The 20,450-nt window shown below is 42.5% G+C and overlaps 2 protein-coding genes across 2 annotated transcripts; one reads left to right on the top strand and one right to left on the bottom strand.

The window, feature by feature from the left end:
• The first annotated feature begins 1,706 nt into the window (after positions 1-1,706).
• Positions 1,707-17,073, top strand: dbnla (drebrin-like a). Its single transcript, XM_029253207.1, has 15 exons — positions 1,707-1,893; positions 6,374-6,429; positions 7,387-7,499; positions 7,639-7,713; positions 10,223-10,369; positions 12,229-12,306; positions 13,081-13,232; positions 13,370-13,424; positions 13,605-13,679; positions 14,575-14,680; positions 14,855-14,989; positions 15,123-15,185; positions 15,323-15,423; positions 15,726-15,795; positions 16,322-17,073. Exons 1-15 carry the CDS (start codon positions 1,811-1,813, stop codon positions 16,456-16,458), a joined length of 1,446 nt encoding a protein of 481 aa, XP_029109040.1. The 5' UTR covers positions 1,707-1,810; the 3' UTR covers positions 16,459-17,073.
• Positions 17,074-17,444: 371 nt separating this feature from the next.
• Positions 17,445-19,999, bottom strand: cox5ba (cytochrome c oxidase subunit 5Ba). The gene is made up of 4 exons (XM_029253007.1): positions 19,854-19,999; positions 18,520-18,590; positions 18,024-18,123; positions 17,445-17,747 (listed from the first exon to the last, which is right to left on the bottom strand). Exons 1-4 carry the CDS (start codon positions 19,948-19,950, stop codon positions 17,635-17,637), a joined length of 381 nt encoding a protein of 126 aa, XP_029108840.1. The 5' UTR covers positions 19,951-19,999; the 3' UTR covers positions 17,445-17,634.
• Between the last annotated feature and the right edge of the window lie 451 nt (positions 20,000-20,450).

The following is a 20,450-nucleotide window of genomic DNA, read 5'->3' as shown; positions in this document are numbered from 1 at the left end:
TCCAATACACCCCAATCGGACTGCTATGCTCTTGCACTTCTGCCTGCGGTCCCAGGTACAAAAGGTAAAGCACAAAGGTTCTTGGTTCTGGCGCTGTTGGAATGACCTCCTCCCCTCACTCAGAACTGCTGATTCTCTGTCCACATTTAAAAAGAGTCTTAACTCACCTTTTCCAGACTCACTTCACCCATGATCTAAGTTTATGTAAGGTGTAATGCTCATGCACTATAACTTTAAGATCAGGCCCAGATAAACCTTTATGCAGCCACTCCTGTAATGTAACGCAAATGATTATATGCATCTCCAAAAAAAAAATTAACAAGAAGGTGATCAGGTATCATGGATATTCTGATAAAGTGTTATGCAGCTACTCGTGTGATGAACATTGGTTCATATGGTGGAAAGAAACAATCTGCACTTAAATATCACATGTCTGCATCCAAGTTTCTCTTCCTGCTAAGGTAATGCACACATATTTTCTATGAGATGTCAACACTTTGGAGAAAAAGCATCTGCTAAATGAGTAAATGTACTTCAGGAAAACAACTTGTAACCTGAAGGTTTATGGTTTGAATCGCACTCCTCACACTGCTGTAGTATCTTTGAGCAATGCACATACCCTGTTGTATAAATGGATAAACAGCTGTAAGTCATTTTGGATCAAAGGATAAAAGTGTTAAGTGGCAAGTGAATAATATAATTGTAGTTTCTCTAAAAACACAAATGGGCTAAAGACCATCAGTTTCACCCCCCTGAGCAGCTTTCAACATTCCAAAATAAAAGTTTTTTTCTTTTTTTTTAAACATTTACCTGATTCTTTTTTTCCAAAGTAACTGAGAATTCGAGTGAGGGAAGAAGGGAGCGCGAGATCAGCCACAGGCTGGGAGCAGCGGCAGCAGTAATGCGGTCGCTGTACCGGTCTGTAGTGGTGAAGGGGGAGCTGAGCCATAATAAGGCGAAGCTCTCCATTTACCAGTCGATCTACGTCCCTACTCTCACCTATGGTCATCAACTCTGGGTGATGACTGAAAGAATAAGATCGCGGATACAAGCAGCCGAAATGAGTTTTCTCTGCAGGGTGCTGGACTCACTCTCCGTGACAGGGTGAGGAGTTTGGACATCCAGGAGGAGCTCAGAGTAGAGCTGCTACTCCTTCACATTGAGAGGAGCCAGTTGAGGTGGTTCGGGCATCTGATAAGGATGCCCCCTGGATGCCTCCCTTTGGAGGTATAGCGGGCACGGCAAACTGGAACGAGGCCCCGAGGTCGGCCCAGGACCCGCTGGAGGGATTATATCGCACAGTTGGCCTGGGAACGGCTTGGGATCCACCAGGTTGAGCTGGAAGAAGTTGCAGGGGACAGGGGCGACTGGGCCTCTCTGCTCCCCCTGCTGCCACCGCGACCCTTTTAGGACAAGCAGGACAGAAGATGGATGGATGGTAATTGACATGACAATTACTCATAAAACAGCTGGGTAAGTTTAGTGGAGACATTAGGGTGAGTACCTTGCTGAAAAGAGGATTTGAATTGTGGGTCTAAAGGCTCCCAGTACAGTGCACTACCAGTTCTATATTTATATGTGTTGGTAAGTGTGTGTAAAAATGTCACGCCACGGGGCTGAAAACGCTACCTGTTCTTCCTCTTCCTCATGCTCTTTGAACGTCGCAGCGAGTTCCGTCGCCCGCCACAAAGGGGCGGTGCTGCTTCGCCGGGGGGGCGCTCGGGAGTCGGACTTGCCTGTAAGTGTAGACACCCACTCGGTCCTCTAGAGTCGCAGAGAGAGTCGTCCGGAAGGGAAGGCGAGCGCAAGCATGGCGGTGAACCTGAGCAAGAACGGGCCGGAGCTCACGGCCGCCTACCGGGAGGTGGTGGATGAGAAGTCGGGCACCAACTGGTGAGGAGTACGAGGAAATGAAGGGGGCCGGGTCGTCCGGGGGGACGTCATGATCGTGGTGGGAACGGGTCAGGCAAGACGTCGTCCCGGCTGGCACTGATTTTCTACTAAACAGTAACCTCATTCATTGTTAACATAAATACGAGTATAAATGTAAATATGAATGTAAATGAGCTTCCTCCAAATCTCTGCCCGTTTCGCCTGCCGTGCCGGAACTCGCGCACGGTGCGGAATACCCGAACGTTCCATTCTTCGGCTTTTTTGTAGCCAACTTCCTGTTTCGAACCAACGACCTGCAGTGGTCGTGTTTGTTTCTCTGCGCTCGGTGAGGTATGCTGCTGTGTAGACATGTTCAACACTGCCGTTCATGTGTTTTAGAGAGGATGCGATTTTATTATTGTAACGCTGGACGTAGTGTCCATGATGATCAGTGTGTAGTACTTCACAACGCTCGCTTCGCCCCGTGAAGACATACTGATACTTGCATGACTCCGTAACCAAATTGAATTGCGCTTACATTAGCTGATATGCTGTTTAATTCGTGCATTGAGTCGTTTTGCTATTGATTCTTGTAGTTGATACAGTGCGTGATTGAGCATGTGTTGTCGATTAATCATTTCGCAGATACAACAATGCATTGGCAATCAATGGTTCTTGAAGTTGATGCTGTTTGTTGTTTCCATTTTTTTGTAGGAGGTGCACTGTTAGACACCTCTGCTATACCATAATTGTACCAAAATCTCAAAAGCAGCTTTTCCTGAGCAATTAACAGAACAGATATGCTGAGGGGGCATGGTGGCACAGTGAGTAGCGCTGCTGTCTCAGAGCACTTGGTAGGAGAGGACGTGGGTTTGATCCCGGCTCAGTCTGTGTGGAGTTTGCATGTTCTCCCCATGTCTCTGTGGGTTTCCTCCCGCAGTCCAAAGAGATGCTGTCACTCACACGCTACGGGTGAACCTAATCAGCAAGTGTGTTTCACTGATGTATGGAGGAGTGACCCATCGTGTATCTAGCAGTGTAAGTCACCTTGGTGAATAAGGTGTGTGGGCTGATAACACTACATAGAGTTCATTGGAAGTTGCTTTGGAGAAAAGCATCTGCTAAATAAATGTATGAGACATAATGGCACACAGGACAGCTGGTTAACGTTGATTTATTTAGTTTACCTGAAGTGGCATACAGTATAAATATATTTATTTTTACTGGAACTGTGCAGGGTGAGCATGTGATCAAGGGTACTACATCTGGAATCTCCATGAAGTGGGGCCTAAATCTCCAACTTTCTGGTTACACATTCTTGTCCATAACCACTCAGTGCATCCCTCAGTATTAATGTGTCTGTTGTCATAATAACACGTACAGTGTGGTGACACTTGTTTCATTGTCAGTTTGATCATGTTTTAGGAACCATCATACATGTTTATTGTTGACCTCAGTAAGGGACAAATAGTGGAGACCACATGTCTGGGAAGAGCACCTGACCCAGGGAAAAAAGTGCAATTAATCGGATAACCTGTCTGTTAAGTAAACAGAGAAAGTGTCTCTGGCTGAGTGAATGAAAAACACTCATAAAGGTCCCACATACTTTTATATGGCATATTTAAAAATTCAGATTTGTAAGCACATTATAGCCTAGTGTGTAACCACACACCTCTTAGAAGCACTTCCAATTCTTATGAAACCCATTCAGGTTTTTACTGTGGCAGAGCACTGCCCCTTGAGCAGAAAGTAATCCCTTTGTTTCTGCTCCCAGTCTGAATGATCACACCAAAAGGCCTGGTTTTGGTATGGGGCGGCAGTGTGTTGCTCTAATTTCCGTTCAGTGTTTGGCCTGGTAAATACCAGCGTAACTCCCCAAACCAATCCGAGCTGGGCTCTCAATAGCTGCAGCTAAATCTGTTACAGTACAATGTTTCGATGTCTGTTCTACGTGATCAGAAACAGTGGTGATGCACAGAAGAGGAACTGCATAAAACCACATGTGCCACAATGCAAACACGCAGGAAGCTCAGCCAACTGAGAAGAAACCTAACGGTTCGACTGCTTAGCTGACACTTTCACACTATTCTGCTCACAGTCCCTAGTTTCGCTCCTTAACACAACTGCGGGCGGGAGTGAAAGCAATCATCCTTATGGCAGCTTCAACCAGCAATGTTGGGGTCACTAATTCAGCCGTTGTGTGTGTTTGTAACACCCCAGTGTTTTTCTTGGGGCAGTAATGTTATTGCTATTGGTAGGGATTTGGGCACAGTACTTTTTTATGTGCTGAGGGACAAACAGATCCCCGGTCTCCACCAAACAAGACTTGGCTCGGCACAGTTTGAGCTCCCCCCTCCAGTGGACCTGATAGAACATGGTTGTTGGATTGTGTTTTGTTCAACTCTGGTTGCTGTGACTCTGGGCCAGCTGCACTGCCATATTTTTCTTCTCCTTAATGTAACAGTCTAACATATCTTTCCCCATTGGCTGGCTGGCTCTCTCTCACAATAGTACCACTTCCTGTCCCCTCACCCACAGTTCTGTGACCTCTAAGCACAAGTGTCAGAAGCGAGCTGGAGGCTAAGTGAACACATACTGACATGGGCACAGCTCATTGTCCCATGTTTTCTCAGAGGACAAATCAGTGTAATTTTAGGACAGCTTGAGTTAAAGTCCACTTTCAGAGTTTCACTTTAAATTTCTGCCTGCTAGCCATTGGCTCCTACTCACATACTTGTTGGATTTTTACCAGTCACAGTATTTTCCATCCATACGTTCAGTTTTCTTTTCGATCTGCAAAAAAGTGTAATTCGGATGGAAAATGCTACTTCAGAAGTATTTTTACAGCTTCATTATTTGCATACCCCAACCCACAAATATTGGAAGAACACATTTAGTATTGCCAGTGAACTAAGGTAGAACATCTGTTCTTTGGCTTTATAATCATTTTTGTTGTTGTGTTAGCCGTTAGGTAACTCGCAGTTGTACATATTTCTACAGCTGAACGTTGCAGAATCTGGTCATAAGTGTTCTGTATAAGGTACACAGCAGTTATTCATGAACTTGATAGAAACCAATAGGAATTTGATTCTGTAACATCAGTATTTCCCTGTTACTGTAAACACTAGTCCATACTTCATGATAATGATGCTCTAGACCAACCCTTCCTTTCGACTCCACCAACACCCACATAAAGTGGTCTCTAGTTTAACTGCTAAGAAACACTTATTTCCTGTATGTAGTCAACCACACAAAGAGTTAAAAGGTACACACTGTATAGGTGGAGTTTTATTATAGACATTTTTGAACATACTATTTATTGTCAGTGTCATCAGTATGTGACAGTGATTGCTGACCTCTGAGAAGTACTGTCTTAGACTTCAAAAGCTGTTGATATTTTTGACATTGTTTTGTACTGCCTTTTTTAAAACTTAGGCTAAGAAAAGGCTATTATAAATTTTATTTTTTTTCTTTTAAACTAAACATTGTGCATGCTACTGGGACCCAGAACAGACCTGGTTCCAAGCAGCATAGAGACAGAACCTGATGGCTGAGAAACACAAATCATAGAGATACAAAAAATGGGATACAAAGCCAAAGGGTTATTGTATGTCAGTGCCCAGTTCTAAAATTTATTAGAATTATGCAGGTCGAATATTGGCTTTTCTACTGGAAGAAAGTTAGACATTGAGCAAATCGCATATTTGTGACACAGCTTCTGGTATGGACCATAACAACAACATACATTTTTATTCCAAATACATTACTTGAACAAATTCCATGACTTTCGAAAACAGAATTTGGGTTGTGGTTTAGTAGGAGTATGGAAGAAAACAAGCTTTTTGGTGATGATCTTAGGAATAGTGCAATGAATGCTGCTGCAGTCAGAGTGTGTTGTCATTCTTGTTCCTCCAGGATGTGCACACAGATCAGAGGAGAACATCAGCTCATCAGACCACAGTGTTCAGAAAGGCATTCATAACCATGTATTTCCTTCTATTATGTGGCTGTAGATGCCTGCAGGTCAGCACATGAGATGTTTGCAGTTAACATGCTGAGGTTTCTCATCTGAGGCTCACACATTAATTTTCTTCCTGACTCCCAATTTTTCCACCAACCTTATTATTGAATAAACTTCTTTAATTCAGCATAAAATTTGTCATCTGTTAAAACATACATAATAATTGTTCATTTTTGTAAACAATCAGCTTTTTGTAAAATCTCATAATGAAGAACACCAGCTTAACACTGAGTCACTTTAGAGAAAAATTTCCTTAGGTAAATGAGTAAATGTAAATCATTCTGTAAAATCAATTAAACAAGTTGGCTTTTCATAAATTATAGAACGAAGTTCAAACATCCTTTTTGAAAAAATACATGACAATAAAACACTAAAATAACACATCACACTAATTACCATCCCAGGGACAAGCAGGTAAGAAGATTGATGTATGGTTGGATAATTACTATCCTTGGTGCATATTGTTTTGTCTGCACACAGGGTGCTGTTCACCTATGAGGGAAATACCAATGACATCCGGCTGGCGGAGAAGGGAGGTAAGTGTCCCCAGCGCTGCACTCCAGAGTTGAGTTGGCAAACTTTCAACCACTGTAATAGTTGTGTGGCACATTAAGAAAGTCCACCCTGTGTTTGTTTTTATTTATTTCTTTTTTTTTTTTTTCTTTTTACCTGCGTTGACTATGAGCTTTTTTCTGACTTGATTGAATTGAGACTGTGCACTCATGCACTTGTATTTTTCTCTGAGATGTACATCGCTTTGGAGAAAAGAGTCTAAGTGAATAAATGTAAATATGTGCATTTGAATTTCTCCCTGTTGATTCATCTCTGTCAAACTCAGTGTTCAGATGAGTCATCCAAAAATATGTACTGTGGTTTGAGTGAAGATCTATGTCATCTTTATGTATCAGGAAAAATGACACTATAAAAATATCATGTAAATTATTGTGTAAAATATTTCTATAATTTGAAATAAAATATTTAGTATTTATATCCATAGAATATATTTTGTTCCTGTAAAAACATCTGCAGAATATTGAATGTTTGTGCATAAAATTTTTTTCTGTAAAAGTTTTGTTCCAAAGTTTGTGGCTCTTATTTCCTACACCATATGTAATATATTAAGAACATTTTTAAAAATGTGACTGTGTGCATGTCTAATATTTTTGCTATGACAAGAGAAGGTAGAGCTCTAAATATAACTTCTAACAAAGGCTGACTGGAAGCATGTACCAACTTTTTGTAAAGAACCAATGTTCTTTTTTTTCTCTCTCACAAAGAAACTGTCAGCCTGTCTTTAAAATACACATTATCACTTTAAATGGAAAGAATAAAATAAAAAATAAGTAAACTGAATGATGTGTGTTGTTGCATGTATCTGCACTTCTGTGATTGTTTGGTGTGCATCAGACATTACTTCATGTTTGGTCTCCAAGCCCTGTGAGAGTATGATGATATGATGTTTTGTTGGCAATGCTCTTGTCTCAACATTGTAGAGGGAGGTCTGGAGGAGCTCGTGGAGGAGCTCAACAGTGGGAAGGTCATGTATGGCTTCTGCCGTGTCAAAGACCCAAACTCCGGACTGCCCAAATACGTCCTTATCAACTGGGTAAGTGTTTCAGCGACACAGATGGCACCATTACCGTTACTATTGTGATCACCATTACTTGGCACTCCTGCCATTGGCCTGTTGATGAAGAGAGATGGTAAACTGTGTTTGCACACATGGGTGTGCGGTTCTTTTTCAGACTGGTGAAGGGGTCAAGGATGCCAGGAAAGGGCAGTGTGCCAACCACGTGAGCACCATAGCCAACTTCCTGAAGGTGAGACGGACACTCCTGTTTGGGATGCCCCCTCCTCGTCAAGTTTCAGTGTCTTGAAGGTTGTAATGAGAGTTTTAGGAGGAGTTATAATGAGTGTGCCATGTGCTGAGGTAGTTCAGATCTACAGCAAGGCTTGTATGCAGGACCTAGGATCAAAAGTCAAGTGAACAAATTCACATTTCTGGTGTTGTTTTCTTCATCAGGTACTTTAAATGGATAGCAGTAAAAATTACATTGTTGTATAAACAGGTAAATTATTGCAAATTTAATAATGTACCACAGTAAGCTGCCATGAATAAAGTAGTCATTTATAAGGGTTAATAATATAATTTACATTTATTTAGCTGGCACTTTTCTCCAAAGCAACTTACAGTGTTAAGCTACTTACAGTCATTAACCCATTAGTACAACAGGGTAATTTTACTGGAGCAATTCATGGTAAGTGCATTGTTCAAGGATACTACAGTTAGAGGTGGGAATTGAACCTGAAGCCTTTGGGTCCAAAGGCAGCAGCTCTAACCAGTACGCTATCAGCTGACCCAATAATAATAATAATAATAATAATAATAATAATAATAATAATAAAAAAAAAAAAAGCTAGCTTTAGTAAATATCTCTTGTGCTTTCAGTCTCTAAGCAGGAAAAAAAGATCTGCATGACAGAAAAGAATCTCTTCCTTATTTGTTCAGCTAAATGTCATGTACTAGGTACTGTTCCAAGTAGTTTCACTGTGGTTGCCACTGCAGAAGCTGTTTCCTCACTTCTGCGTTGTATTTGTTTTTTTTTTTAGGTGATTGTAGGTCACGCTGCTCATGCTGAGTTAATCGTAACTAACTTGTAAGGCCATTTTCTCTTGTCTTCAGCATGTGTCCTGTCAAATACTTATTGAAAGGTGAATTGTGTCCTGTGGCAGTGTAGTCATCATTTTTATATTTTTAGAAAATTATGAATAGTTAAATTTTGATGACCTATGACAGTGGTTCCTCATGCTCCAACAAATTTTGAATAGAAGAAATATTGTTTTATCTTTTTTTTTAATTACACTAAATTTTCTGTTTTATAAAACTTCTGTTTCTGCTTGAGTGTCACCTGTTTCTACTCTTTCAGCCAGTAGATGGCATTATATAGCACCTAAGTGAAATAGAAGTTTGGGACCACCTTAATTCAGCTGACTTGCACAGTCTTTACAGTTTGTGTCTGGTGTTCCTGAGAGTCTTTGACCAAAATGAGGAACAAAATGAGGAACTTTGCAGATGTTTATGGGATGAATGGTCAGCCCATTGGGCCAAATAGGAGGTTGTGGAGACAATTTTTTATTTCCAGTAATTTAAGATTTGTTTTAAAGTAGTTTGAAGTTAAATGATAACAGGGGGTGCGGTGGCGCAGTGGGTTGGACCGCAGTCCTGCTCTCCGGTGGGTCTGGGGTTCGAGTCCCGCTTGGGGTGCCTTGCGATGGACTGGCGTCCCGTCCTGGGTGTGTCCCCTCCCCCTCCGGCCTTACGCCCTGTGTTGCCGGGTAGGCTCCGGTTCCCCGCAACCCCGTATGGGACGAGCGGTTCTGAAAATTGTGTGTGTGTGTGTGTGTGTGTGTGTGTGTGTGTGTGTGTGTGTGTGTGTGTGTGTGTGTGTGTGTGTGCATGCGTGCAAAACTGAAGTCATACAAACAATTTTTGGTCTTCAAAGTAAAAGTGGCTTTATTATCATTTCAACCATATACAGCTGGTATAGTATACAGTGAAACAAAACAATGTTCCTTCAGGACCATGGTGCTACATAGAAAAACAATATATTACAATATATTCTATTACAATGTTATATTACAATATATTTAATACAATAGTTTATTACAATATAATAATAAATACTCTAAAAATTGTAAACATAATTGCAAAAATTGCAAAGGGAGTGGAATCGTGTTCAGCTGAGTATGGGTATGTGTGCGTGTATATGTGTGTGAGTTGGTGTCAGTCCAGTCCCTGAGTATTGAGGAGTCTGATGGCTTGGGGGAAGAAACTGTTCCGCAGTCTGGCCGTGAGGGCCCGAATGTTTGGTACCTTTTTCGAGATGGCAGGAGGGTGAAGAGTTTCTGTGAGGGGTGCGTGGGGTCATCCACAACACTGGTGTCATTGTGGATGCAGCATGTTGTATACATGTCTGTAATGGTGGGAAGAGAAACCCCAATGATTTCAGCTGTCCTCACTAGCTGCTGTAGGGTCTTGCGACCTGAAACAGTGCAATTTCCAAAGCAGGCAGTGATGCAGCTGCTAAGGATGCTCTCGATAGTCCCTCTGTAGAATATAGTGAGGATGGGGGGTGGGAGATGGGATTTCCTCAACCTTTGCAGAAAGTAGAGATGCTACTGGGCTTTCTTGGCTACCGTGCTGGTGTTGAGGGAGGAGGTGAGGTTCTCCACCAGGTGTATTTGTTTTCTGAGTGTATTCAGGTGTTACTGTAATGAGAACTTGTGCCAATTAATTTAGATCCTGCCACCATGCCAATGTCATTCCAGGGAGCCCACGTGACCGTCAATGCCCGTGCGGAGGAGGATGTGGAGCCGGAGTCCATCATGCAGAAGGTGGCTAAGGCATCAGGGGCCAACTACAGTTTCCATAAAGAGTCCAGCCGCTTCCGGGACACTGGCCCCCAGGGCCCTGTGGTGAGGACCCCCGTCCTCCATCCATAGCGCACATCACATCTATAGCCCTTCATTCTTCATTTTACCATGTTTTGGGCTCTTGGGTGTTTACCTGCTTGTGCATAAAAAGGGGAATGTAGCAGTCTGCTTTGGACAAAGGAACACAGGAGAATCTTTCCTAATCTCTTGTGTCTTAAATTCATCCTGCTTGGTACATCGCTGTTAATTCCCTTGTTGTGCTGCAGCGTTGTTTGTCTTGCCTTCACGGTTGAGCATTTACACTGGCTGCAGAAAAGAAATTTGAGAAATGATTGACACCTTGATGGTCAAAAGGGACCCAGTCTGTTGGGTAGTTTATTTTTTCCACAAATGCTTGACAGTCAGTTTACTTAATTTCCCATCTTTTGAAATTTGTATAGCTGAAGACAGGATAAACAAAATATACATTTTTTTACGAATTTTATTCAAATTTAAACACCTGAGTGCAATAAAATTGCAAAAGAACTTATAAGAACTTTTACATGTCTCTATCAATGATAAATTCTTACTTAAAAATAAACCACAAATGAACAAGATAAAAAAAATTCCAAACAATAATATCACAAGCACAACAACATTCCATACTCTCAGTAAATGTATGGTACTTCACTCTTTATGGACCAAGTGCAAAAACTGCTTGGCTTTCAGACCATTAAAATTCATAAAACGACTAAATGACCTGCAGCTCAAAATCTGCCAACCACTGAACCTTCACATTTTAAGAGTTCTGTTTCATTGTTATGACGCATATAACTAAAAATGAACAAATAACTCCAAGAACATACAAATCACACAATGTGAAAGTACTGCTACATATTAAAACTAAAAATAATCAAAAAACACATACTGTTGAAAGTAAGTATTAAAGCACCTCAGAAGGAGGCGTGTGTACCTGAAAAGAATGACTGCAGTGATACACTGTCTGAGACAGAGAGAGGAGAGAAGGCTGCGGTTGGGGCTTATTTTTATTTTGCATGTTATTTAGCTGATGTCTTGGTTTGAAGCAACTTCTCTTGTGGTCATCTGGGCTTTTGTGTCGATGCTGATTCAGACATTGTCCGTGGTCATCTAGTGTGCCAGTTAACTGTACAGTTCAGAAACCTGTGATTCAAACCATTTCCCCTGTGTCCATGACTGTTAAATTAATATTATTCAGCATATAATTTTATCCAAAATGACTTGCAACTCAGAGCAAACAAAAGTTCATCAGCAATAGACAGAACTTTAGACACAGACACAGGATTATCTGCAAAGCTTTGTCCGATACTACCATGTTGCTGGTTCACATCCCTCAAGTAGAAGCATGTAGAAGTGATTCAAATAGCAAAGATGCAGAGATAATCATAGCAGATGGTGTTGGACTCATTTATATAGCTTTCAGGAGAGAAGTGGCTCTGAAAGAGATGTTTGAAACCCTACTTCAATGCTGGGAGGTATTCAGCAGCTCTGAGGGATAGAGAAATGCACAGAGGGATTCATATATATATATATTTTTTTTTTTTTTTTTTTTTTTTTTTTAATATCCCTTACATTTATATGCATTCATAAATTGAAATGTGTGTGTATATATGCATTTATATTTATGAATACAAATGTAAATCTGACTGGTATTTAGGAATAATTTTCCTGAGATTTTAGGCTTTTTCACTCTTACTCTGAAAGGTTTTAAGGGTGGGTGTGTGTTTTTGGTTGTGTAAACTAAATAGAAGAACTTGCATTGCATATGCTTTCAAATGGCTGGATTTGTGGGAGCTGGAGTTGACATTGTGAAATTGTTTGATAGTGTGCTATGGGGGAGGCTCGGCACTCCATCACTTAGACCCAGATGTGTTTACTCGCAGGGCTCCGTCTACCAGAAGACCAATGCCATGTCCGAGATCAAGAAGACCAACAAAGACAACTTCTGGGCTCAGACTGAGGTGCATTTACATTTATTAACTGATTCTTTTCTCCAAAGCAAGTAGCTGCGTAAAACTGTACCAGAATATCACCATATTCATTAGGAAAACCTAGGCATTTGCCTAAGGGTGCCAAAATTTGGGTGGCCAAATTTTTCTACCAATATAGAAAAATAAATTGTATTCTTGAGAAAAAATGTAATAAAAACCATGTTTCATAACAAAGTTTCCTTAGAAAATGAAAGATCTGCTGTGTTATATATTAAGGAAACATTGGCTTTTCACTGCCCTGCGTCTTTGAAATGTTGCAGTTTAGTGACATTTTCTGTAATACAAACTCTGCATACTTAAAAGTATACTGTATATCTGTTTATTTGCAGTAGATTATGTCTGTCGTGGATTTGCCACTGTCTAATTTGGATGTGGTATGATTTTGCAAATAAATCCTAATTTAATTTTGGGTTTGCAATGTTTTTGCAATTTAATTTGTATAAAATTTTTGGCTGTAGTATGATTTTTTTTTTTTTTTTTTTATACTGGGTGATTTGTATGTTTTATGTGCTCTGTCACTAACTCCATTTTTCCTCCTTGGAAACTGTCTTTACTCATAAACTGGCATTGCAGTGATTCATTGCGACAAACACAATTATCACGTAATAGCCAAAATTACTGTATATTGTAGCAGTCAGAAGTTTGAGTACAGATGATGTGAGAAGGCCCAGTATACAGTATGCATTAGGGATCAAGGGTTTACTTCACCTGCCCTCTCTATCATCTGTGCCCGTGTCCCATTAGAAAGATGAAGAGAAGCGGCAGGAGGAGGAGCGCAGGAAGGCAGAGCTGGAAAGGCAGCGACTGGACCAGGAACGCAAGGCCCGGGAGGCCAAGGAGGCCCAGGAGAGGGAGTGTCGCGACAAGAAACGGGCCATTCAGATTGAACAGCAAAAGTGAGCCACTCTTCTAGGATCTCTCCAACTCACAACTGTCTAAGAGGGGGACTCCATGGTGCCATAAGTCCTTCATATCACAGCTGCGGCTTGGCCTGGTCCATTGGACCAACCTCCTTTTCTTGTGCGTTTTACAGGAAATTCCAGCAACAGCAGGAAGTGGAGAGCAGAGACCAGCAGAGAAACCAGTTGGTGAGTGCAGCTGTATCACATCAGGTCACATGGTAAGGATGTGTCCACTTGGCGCCAGTAGGTAGCGTAGTGGTTACATTTGCCACCTGTGGACTTAAAGGTGCCAGGTTTGAACCCCACCTCCTGCCGCAGTACCCTTGAACAGTTTACTTATTCAAACCAGTGGTTCTGGATTTCCAGGAAGAGCAGGAGAAGGAGTTTCAGGCCTCTCAGAAGAAAGGCTTTAACCGTGGAGAATCTGTAGCCAAAGCCAGTGTGAGTACCCAGATTTTTTTCTTTGCGTTTCAGTGTACCAGAAGGTTCTAACCCTGGTCCATTAGCTCTCTTTGAATCCATTTTCCATTCATTCTCTCTATCCACCTTTCTTTGCTTTGTCTTTACCTGTCAGTGTCCACTCTTTAGCACATTTTTGTGTAGTCTCAAATTTTCTGGTCTCATTCATTCTGTTCTTTCTTGATGCCCTGTTAATTGAATTGGAAATCAGCTCACCTGGTGCTTCAGGTATATTTAAATCAGTACACTGTTTGTGTTTTCCTTGAGACTGGAAATGGCCCTGGCTTGCCTCTGGGACAGGGCACCTTGTTTGGCTGAAAATAAAATTGGTGTATGGGTGGGAAATATGCATCGCAAATTATCTGCCAATCCAAAGAAAATTTGCAAACATTTGCACTGCAGAAGCACTTAAGAGACAAATTAGATATGCTTGCGTTCTGTCACATTCTTAGGCCCGCCCCGCTGTGGTTTCATTTATTCTTCCTAATAACTGTTCTGCTGCTTTGTTCACACGAATTCCCAGGGTCTCATTCCCCAGCTACTTCTGGCATACTGGGTGTGCTGGGTTTGGGGAGTGACCAGGCTTGAGGTGGTTTGGGGTGGACACATGGATGTTTTATTAAAAATGGGAAAAAAAGACAATAAGACAAACATCTAAGACCAAGAGCGTTGGGTAAAATCTGTATCCAGACCTGTTCTGAGCTCCGAAGTGTGATGCCTCCCATCCTCCGTCACTCCATTTAAATAGTGTTGCTGCTCCTGACCCTCCTCATCAGGTCTGGCCCATAGTCCTGGAGGTGGGTGTGGCTGCGGCTGCACTTCTGTGTGTCGCACTGCTGTATACAGTGTGTGTGTTGGCTAACTTTTTCTGCTCCAGGAGGCAGCCTCTGTGATCTCTCAGCGCTCGATGAACCCCAGGGACCTGTTTCAACAGAGAGAGAGGGATGCAACACCAGACAGCACCGCTGTCAGTTCCCAGCCAGGTACGAACCGCCTTCTTCCAGTCTCAAAACAACCAATGAGAAGCTGGCATGTGATTGGCTCATCCCGTCACAGCTTCGGTGTTTATCACTCTGTGATGGTCTCCATTAACCCTCTCTTTTGTCCACCTTCCTTTCTCAACGGCACCTTCATTCTGTCCATCTTGTGTGTCACAGGGCGGTTGCGTAGCCCCTTTCTCTCCAAGCAGCTCAGTGACTCTGAACCATCAGGCTTGCCCCTGCACCAAGCTTCACCTTTGTGCCAAGCCTCACCAGAGCCGGCCCCGCTGATCTCCTGTGTCACACCGCCAGGTTTGATGCTATATGGATATTCTTTAGGGGCGCTCATCAACACTTGCCTTCATCTTCACTTCTAGCTGTTGTTTGGGTGTGTCATTCCATGCCTTGTTTATGTCTGTGTAATGTATGTGTGTGTGATTATCAGAGCCCTGTATGGAGGAGCCCCCCAGGAACCAGGCAGAAGCTGTTCCAGTAGAGTGCTGGAAAGGTGGGCCACTCTGTCCATTCCATCCATCTCATGTTTCTTTTCCCCCATTTGCCTATAACCCCACCTACCAGCCCCACTCCCTGGTTATAATGGACACAGGGAGTCATATGACTGACGTGACTGTCCCCAACATACAGAGACTCCCCCAGAGTTCCCTGCACAGGAGGGAGTGCCACAGGAGGAGGAAGACCTATATGAATCTATGCCAGAAGATGCCGTTTATGAGGAACCACCCCAGGTTAGTATGCCAACTTGGGTGCAGTGATGTCATGGCCAGTTCCCTCATGCCAAGAAATAGTGTGAATTTGTTGTCTCGTGTAGGCGATGCAATGTAAGAATTGTGAGGGACATACAGAGCAGTCTTATGGGGTCCTTATTACTATGCCAACAAGATTCTCTGAAGGCTCCATCTATAGTGGGGACAGTTGATCTCCATATTGCTTCTAGGGGTGTTAAGACAACATGTTTTAAAGGAATGCTGTGTGGTTGTAGAGGTGGGGGGTAAGGAGTCTAAACTGATCCATCTTTGGTCCTGTTCAGGCTGCATCAGTGGAGGACAATGCCACAGACCAGGGCATCTGTGCGCGGGCACTCTACGATTACCAGGCTGGTGCGTGTGTTGGCGGCTGATTAGTGGGATGCTGGGTAGGGGTTAATGTGGATACCTGTCAGATCCTTGTCTGGTGAATGCAAAACGATTCACCTAGCTTTTGAATGTGACCTTCTTGTTAATATATATTGGTTCTTCAACTTAAAAATACAATTAGGATCAGATATCTGTTCATAACTTCATTTTGTTTGTAGCTCATTACTCAACTTTTACCACCAAGTTAGTCAGTAAGAGGCCAATAGTACATGTCTCCCTCATATTATTAAGGGTTTGGCTTTTGTTAAAGCCTCTAAAGCTGTAATAAATTAAAAATATTATGTAAAATTTAGTGACAATGACTGAAAATCAGTTCGGGTTACAATGTCAGTGCTAACTGAAATTTGAGTCTCTTTAATGCCAGCTGAAAAGATGTAAAGGAAATAAGTGAATAATAATAGGAAAATGTTCATAATATGTGGAACCATTGCACAAGTTTTTTATAATGTTGAAATTGTTGTTAAACTGCTCCTGCCATGAATCCCCACAGCTGATGACACTGAGATCTCCTTTGACCCTGACGAGATCATCACAGGGATCGAGATGATTGATGAGGGCTGGTGGCGAGGCTATGCACCAGATGGTAGCTTTGGAATGTTCCCAGCCAACTACGTGGACCTCCTCTAAGGCTTGAGTCTCTCCCAATGGCCGAGAGCCTCCGCCCCCCCACTCTGCAAAACAGAAATTTGTGGGGCCACAAGCAAAGCCACAAACATGCCTTAAGAACTGGTGTTATTCCAAAAGTATGAATGAATTAAAAAAGGGACCATGGGATTTTGTAACTATGTTAAATGATTTTTTTTTTTTCCTTCTGTATTATTTGGGATCAGCACTTCCACAGGATCACATGAGATATAAAGGAAAAGTTTGGTCTCATTTGTAGGGATGAGGATGGAGGGCAGCAGTGCCACCTACAGGCTGTTTTAGCAAACCTTGTGTTACTAAGCAGCACTGAATAGTGTAAAATTAAATGCTTTAACCACTCACCCCCTGCTCCTTTTCTGTGCTGTCAGAGCAGTGGAGCCATAGTCGCAGATCCAGTTTGTTTTTGAATTTGAGGTGATTTAAAATGTTATTGAATTTTCTCTGTACCAGGCCTTGTTCCTCTTGGCCGATGTGTCTTAGCTTAAATTTTCCTATCTACTGTTTCTATTTTGACCGGATAATTATTGAAACTTTGCTTATGTTCATTTACTACTTTTGTATTCCTTTTAACCTTTTTAAAAAAATTGGAATGAGCATGCTGGTGTTACTTATTGGAAAATAAAGGAATTTAAAACTGGAATTAAGCCATGAAAATTGACACACAGTAGAGTGACGGTGTCCACTATTGATATGTAGGACTACAACATTAGTCTTTTAAGGGAAAGATTTAACTTCTTCAGGAACTTGTATGAAACAGATTAAGGAAATGGAAGATGCTCTTGTGTATGTAGTATGATTCCCACCTTGGCACAAGTGATGGCCTGGAAATGTACAGTTTCTGTGAGGACATGTTTCCTGACCATTTGCTGCACTGTGTGCAAAATTGCTACAGATACCTCAGGAGAACCACTGTAAATGTTCTGAAAGGAAGGCAGCAGGAAATCAGACTGCACACCAGGAGTTAGGACACTAGGTTTTATTCATAGTAGGAGGTTCTGGACCAATGTAACCTTGTACAGTACATAAGCAGATGTAAACAAGGACAAATGGAATTATCAAAGTAAGGTCTGGTCGCAGGCTTGTGACCCTTGTATTTCATGTCAAAGAGGTATGCTATCTGGATAACACAGGAGGTTGGTGTGTTTTTGTCTGTAAATCTCAGTGCGGCAGCTCGTGGGGCACCAGCTTATAGTGGGCACCACAGGCCGGGCACCTCTGAGGTTCACCAGCATGCAGCCAGAACCACACTATGGATGTGTTGTCCTCCTCACCTACAGAGTGTAGAAAACTCAATGTTAAGCAGCAGCAAAAGGCCTACAAACAGTTCATGTCCTTGACTTAATTTTGACCCTCAGCGGTAGCACCATACATTGCAGCTAAGTGTAAATATGCGTTTAGCCCAAATGTACTATGAAAAGGCCCTGGGGTATGAACCAACCAACAACTGTAGCAAATGAAGAACTTGACGTTTCATTCTACAGGAAGAATATTTAGGAAGTGTCTGTAAAACAAGATGTTTAGAAATGGAGGGTGACAAGCACACTCACAGACACAGCCCACAATCCTTTTGTTGTTGATGGATGGCACCAGGTGGGGGTCCTGTTTGGACCCAGCATATGACTTGGGCTTCAGCATGCTGTAAGGGTCCTGAAAGAGATAACATAACGCCACAGACTAAGTGGAAACAGCAACTGAAACCTGCCTTCAGTAACACAGTTCAGCCTATAGACAAGATCAGAAAACCTATTATTACTTATTCACCTGTCACTTTCACCAAACATAACTTACAATAAAATGCTTACACAGATACCCATTTATACAATTGGTTCATTTTGACAATCGATATAGAGTAAGCGCCCTTCAAGAGTACTACAGTGGGAGATGGGTACTTCAACTCAGGTCTTTTGACAGCAAGGCAGAAGCTCTAACCACTACACCACTTGTCATTTACAGGATCAATGAGTTTTCAAATGCTACCTAATAGTTAAGAATCAGGTGGGTAAAATATTGTACACCCAAGGAAGCGAGTGGTCAGGTACGCACTGTGCCCTCCTTCATGGCCTGCATGACCATCTTTTCCATGCCGGTGGCCTGCTCCTCATCAGTGGGAATGCCTGCAAGAGAGAGGCACACACTGTCACTGCCACATGTCACCAACCAACCACCGTCTACAACTGCTTGTCCTGAGCAGGGTCGCAGCAAGCCGGAGCCTACCCAGCAACACAGGGCGCAAGGCCGAAGAGGGAGAGGACACACCCACGACGGGATGCCAGTCTGCCGCAGGGCACCTGAAGCAGGGCTCGAACCCCAGACCCGTCATACAGCAGGCACTGGCCAAACCCACTGCGTGACCGCACATCACCAGTAATCATTAATTCAGTTCAATTCAATTTATTTTTATAGAGCGCTCTTTTCCCGCAGTGACACAGAGAGCTTGCCTATAGGGCAAAGAAACAAATACATCAGACATATTTACAGCCTTTACTTACCGGACACCTTTCACCAATATGACTTACACTGCAATATCAGCTTTACGCTAATTTATAGTTATCTGCACTACCTGTCCCATTTTGTATTTACAACACCTGTCAGATGTCATAAACTATTATTAAATCGAGAAAATACATTTAGCCAAGGAGCCTTGGAGCTTTAGATAAGCGACTTTACAATGATTTACAATGATTACACCAACTTTCATGTTTACACAGCTTGTCAAGTGTGATTACTTTTATTAATCTTTACTTTCTTTGGCTGACAAGAGATTTACAAAGTAAGCAGGGAAACATCTGCAACGATTAACAATAAATACACCACTCGTTAGATATCATGTTTACATAACCTTTCAAATAAGGCTATTGCTTTTTTCTATTTTGAAGGCCGCAGCCTGTGCCGCACACACAGGACACAGAAATGAAGGGCCTACATTTTCCGATCGGCCTCACATCCTTTCGCTAAATCACAACTTATGTTATGGCAGCCAATTACCATAAGATGAATAATGAATAACTAAAACTAAAAATAGTAAAAAAACATATAATATATATATATATAGCTTTCCACGACGACCGGGGTCAGCGACGCTCCAAAGTCACTTCCGCAAGCGTGATCACCACGTAATTCAGCAGTTACCAAACACGCAACAAATCCCGTTATAATTTATATTCAGTGGCGCTGTTCGCTGTTACTGTGTTAGCCGCTTACCTAGGCCCTTGTTACCGAGGAGGCTCACCGGATCGGTGTTATTTGCATGTTTTAACTGGAAGTAGCTTAGGATTATCTGACTGAGTCACTCACGTCCTTCTCGCACATCGGCCCGGGAATGCGCTCATAACAGCGCTTTCCTACCAAGTCATACCAGTTCTCTTTTTATTTTTTACCTCCGGTGGCCATGTGTCGACGAAGAGCCAGAGCCGGTGCTGCCTGACTGGCGGTAGCTGCGCGGACCGCAGACCTCAGCAGTAACCTTGCTGCCATGTCTCCTTCCTTTGCTGCAATGAACGAGAGGAGAGTCGCGCAGTATGCGTCACAGTCTCGTGTCGCAGGATTCTGGTGTCACAACAGTTGGTGACGTGCAGAACATACACAAAAGAGTACAATTGCAGCCCAGGTGACCTGGCAGGTCGCTGCGGCTGTAACAATTTCAGCTGAACTATATTTGAAATAGCCTAGGGGGATGCGGTGGCGCAGCGGGCTTTGCCAGCTCCTGCTCCCTGGTGGGTCTGGGACTCGAGTCCTGCGTGGGGTGCCCTGCGACGGACAGACGTCCCGTGTGTCCCCCTCCCCCTGTTTACATTTATTTATTTAACTGACACTTTCTCCAAAGCAGCTTACAACGACGTTAAGCTACTTTAGAATTTTTTTATCCATATATTATACACAGCTGGGTAATTTCAGTGTAAGTACCTTGCTCAAGGGTACAGAAGGAGATGAGATGTGATTCTACAACTTTTGAGTCCAAAAGCAGCAGCTCTAAC

Source organism: Scleropages formosus, chromosome 6, assembly GCF_900964775.1.
Source record: "Scleropages formosus chromosome 6, fSclFor1.1, whole genome shotgun sequence".
Taxonomy (NCBI): domain Eukaryota; kingdom Metazoa; phylum Chordata; class Actinopteri; order Osteoglossiformes; family Osteoglossidae; genus Scleropages; species Scleropages formosus.
Note: the sequence above shows the minus strand (reverse complement) of the source record. Positions and strands in the feature narration are given on the sequence as shown.

Bases quoted from the DNA above. Each gene is read 5' to 3' on its own strand.
- cox5ba (XM_029253007.1), bottom strand. From the start codon at position 19,950: ATGGCAGCAAGGTTACTGCTGAGGTCTGCGGTCCGCGCAGCTACCGCC. The intron at 18,124-18,519 runs GTGCGTACCTGA...TATCTCTTTCAG, and splicing joins AGGCCATGAAGGAGGGCACA to GACCCTTACAGCATGCTGAA. The intron at 17,748-18,023 runs GTGAGTGTGCTT...TACACTCTGTAG, and splicing joins AAGGATTGTGGGCTGTGTCT to GTGAGGAGGACAACACATCC.
- dbnla (XM_029253207.1), top strand. From the start codon at position 1,811: ATGGCGGTGAACCTGAGCAAGAACGGGCCGGAGCTCACGGCCGCCTAC. The intron at 6,430-7,386 runs GTAAGTGTCCCC...TCAACATTGTAG, and splicing joins CCGGCTGGCGGAGAAGGGAG to AGGGAGGTCTGGAGGAGCTC. The intron at 15,424-15,725 runs GTTAGTATGCCA...GGTCCTGTTCAG, and splicing joins TTTATGAGGAACCACCCCAG to GCTGCATCAGTGGAGGACAA.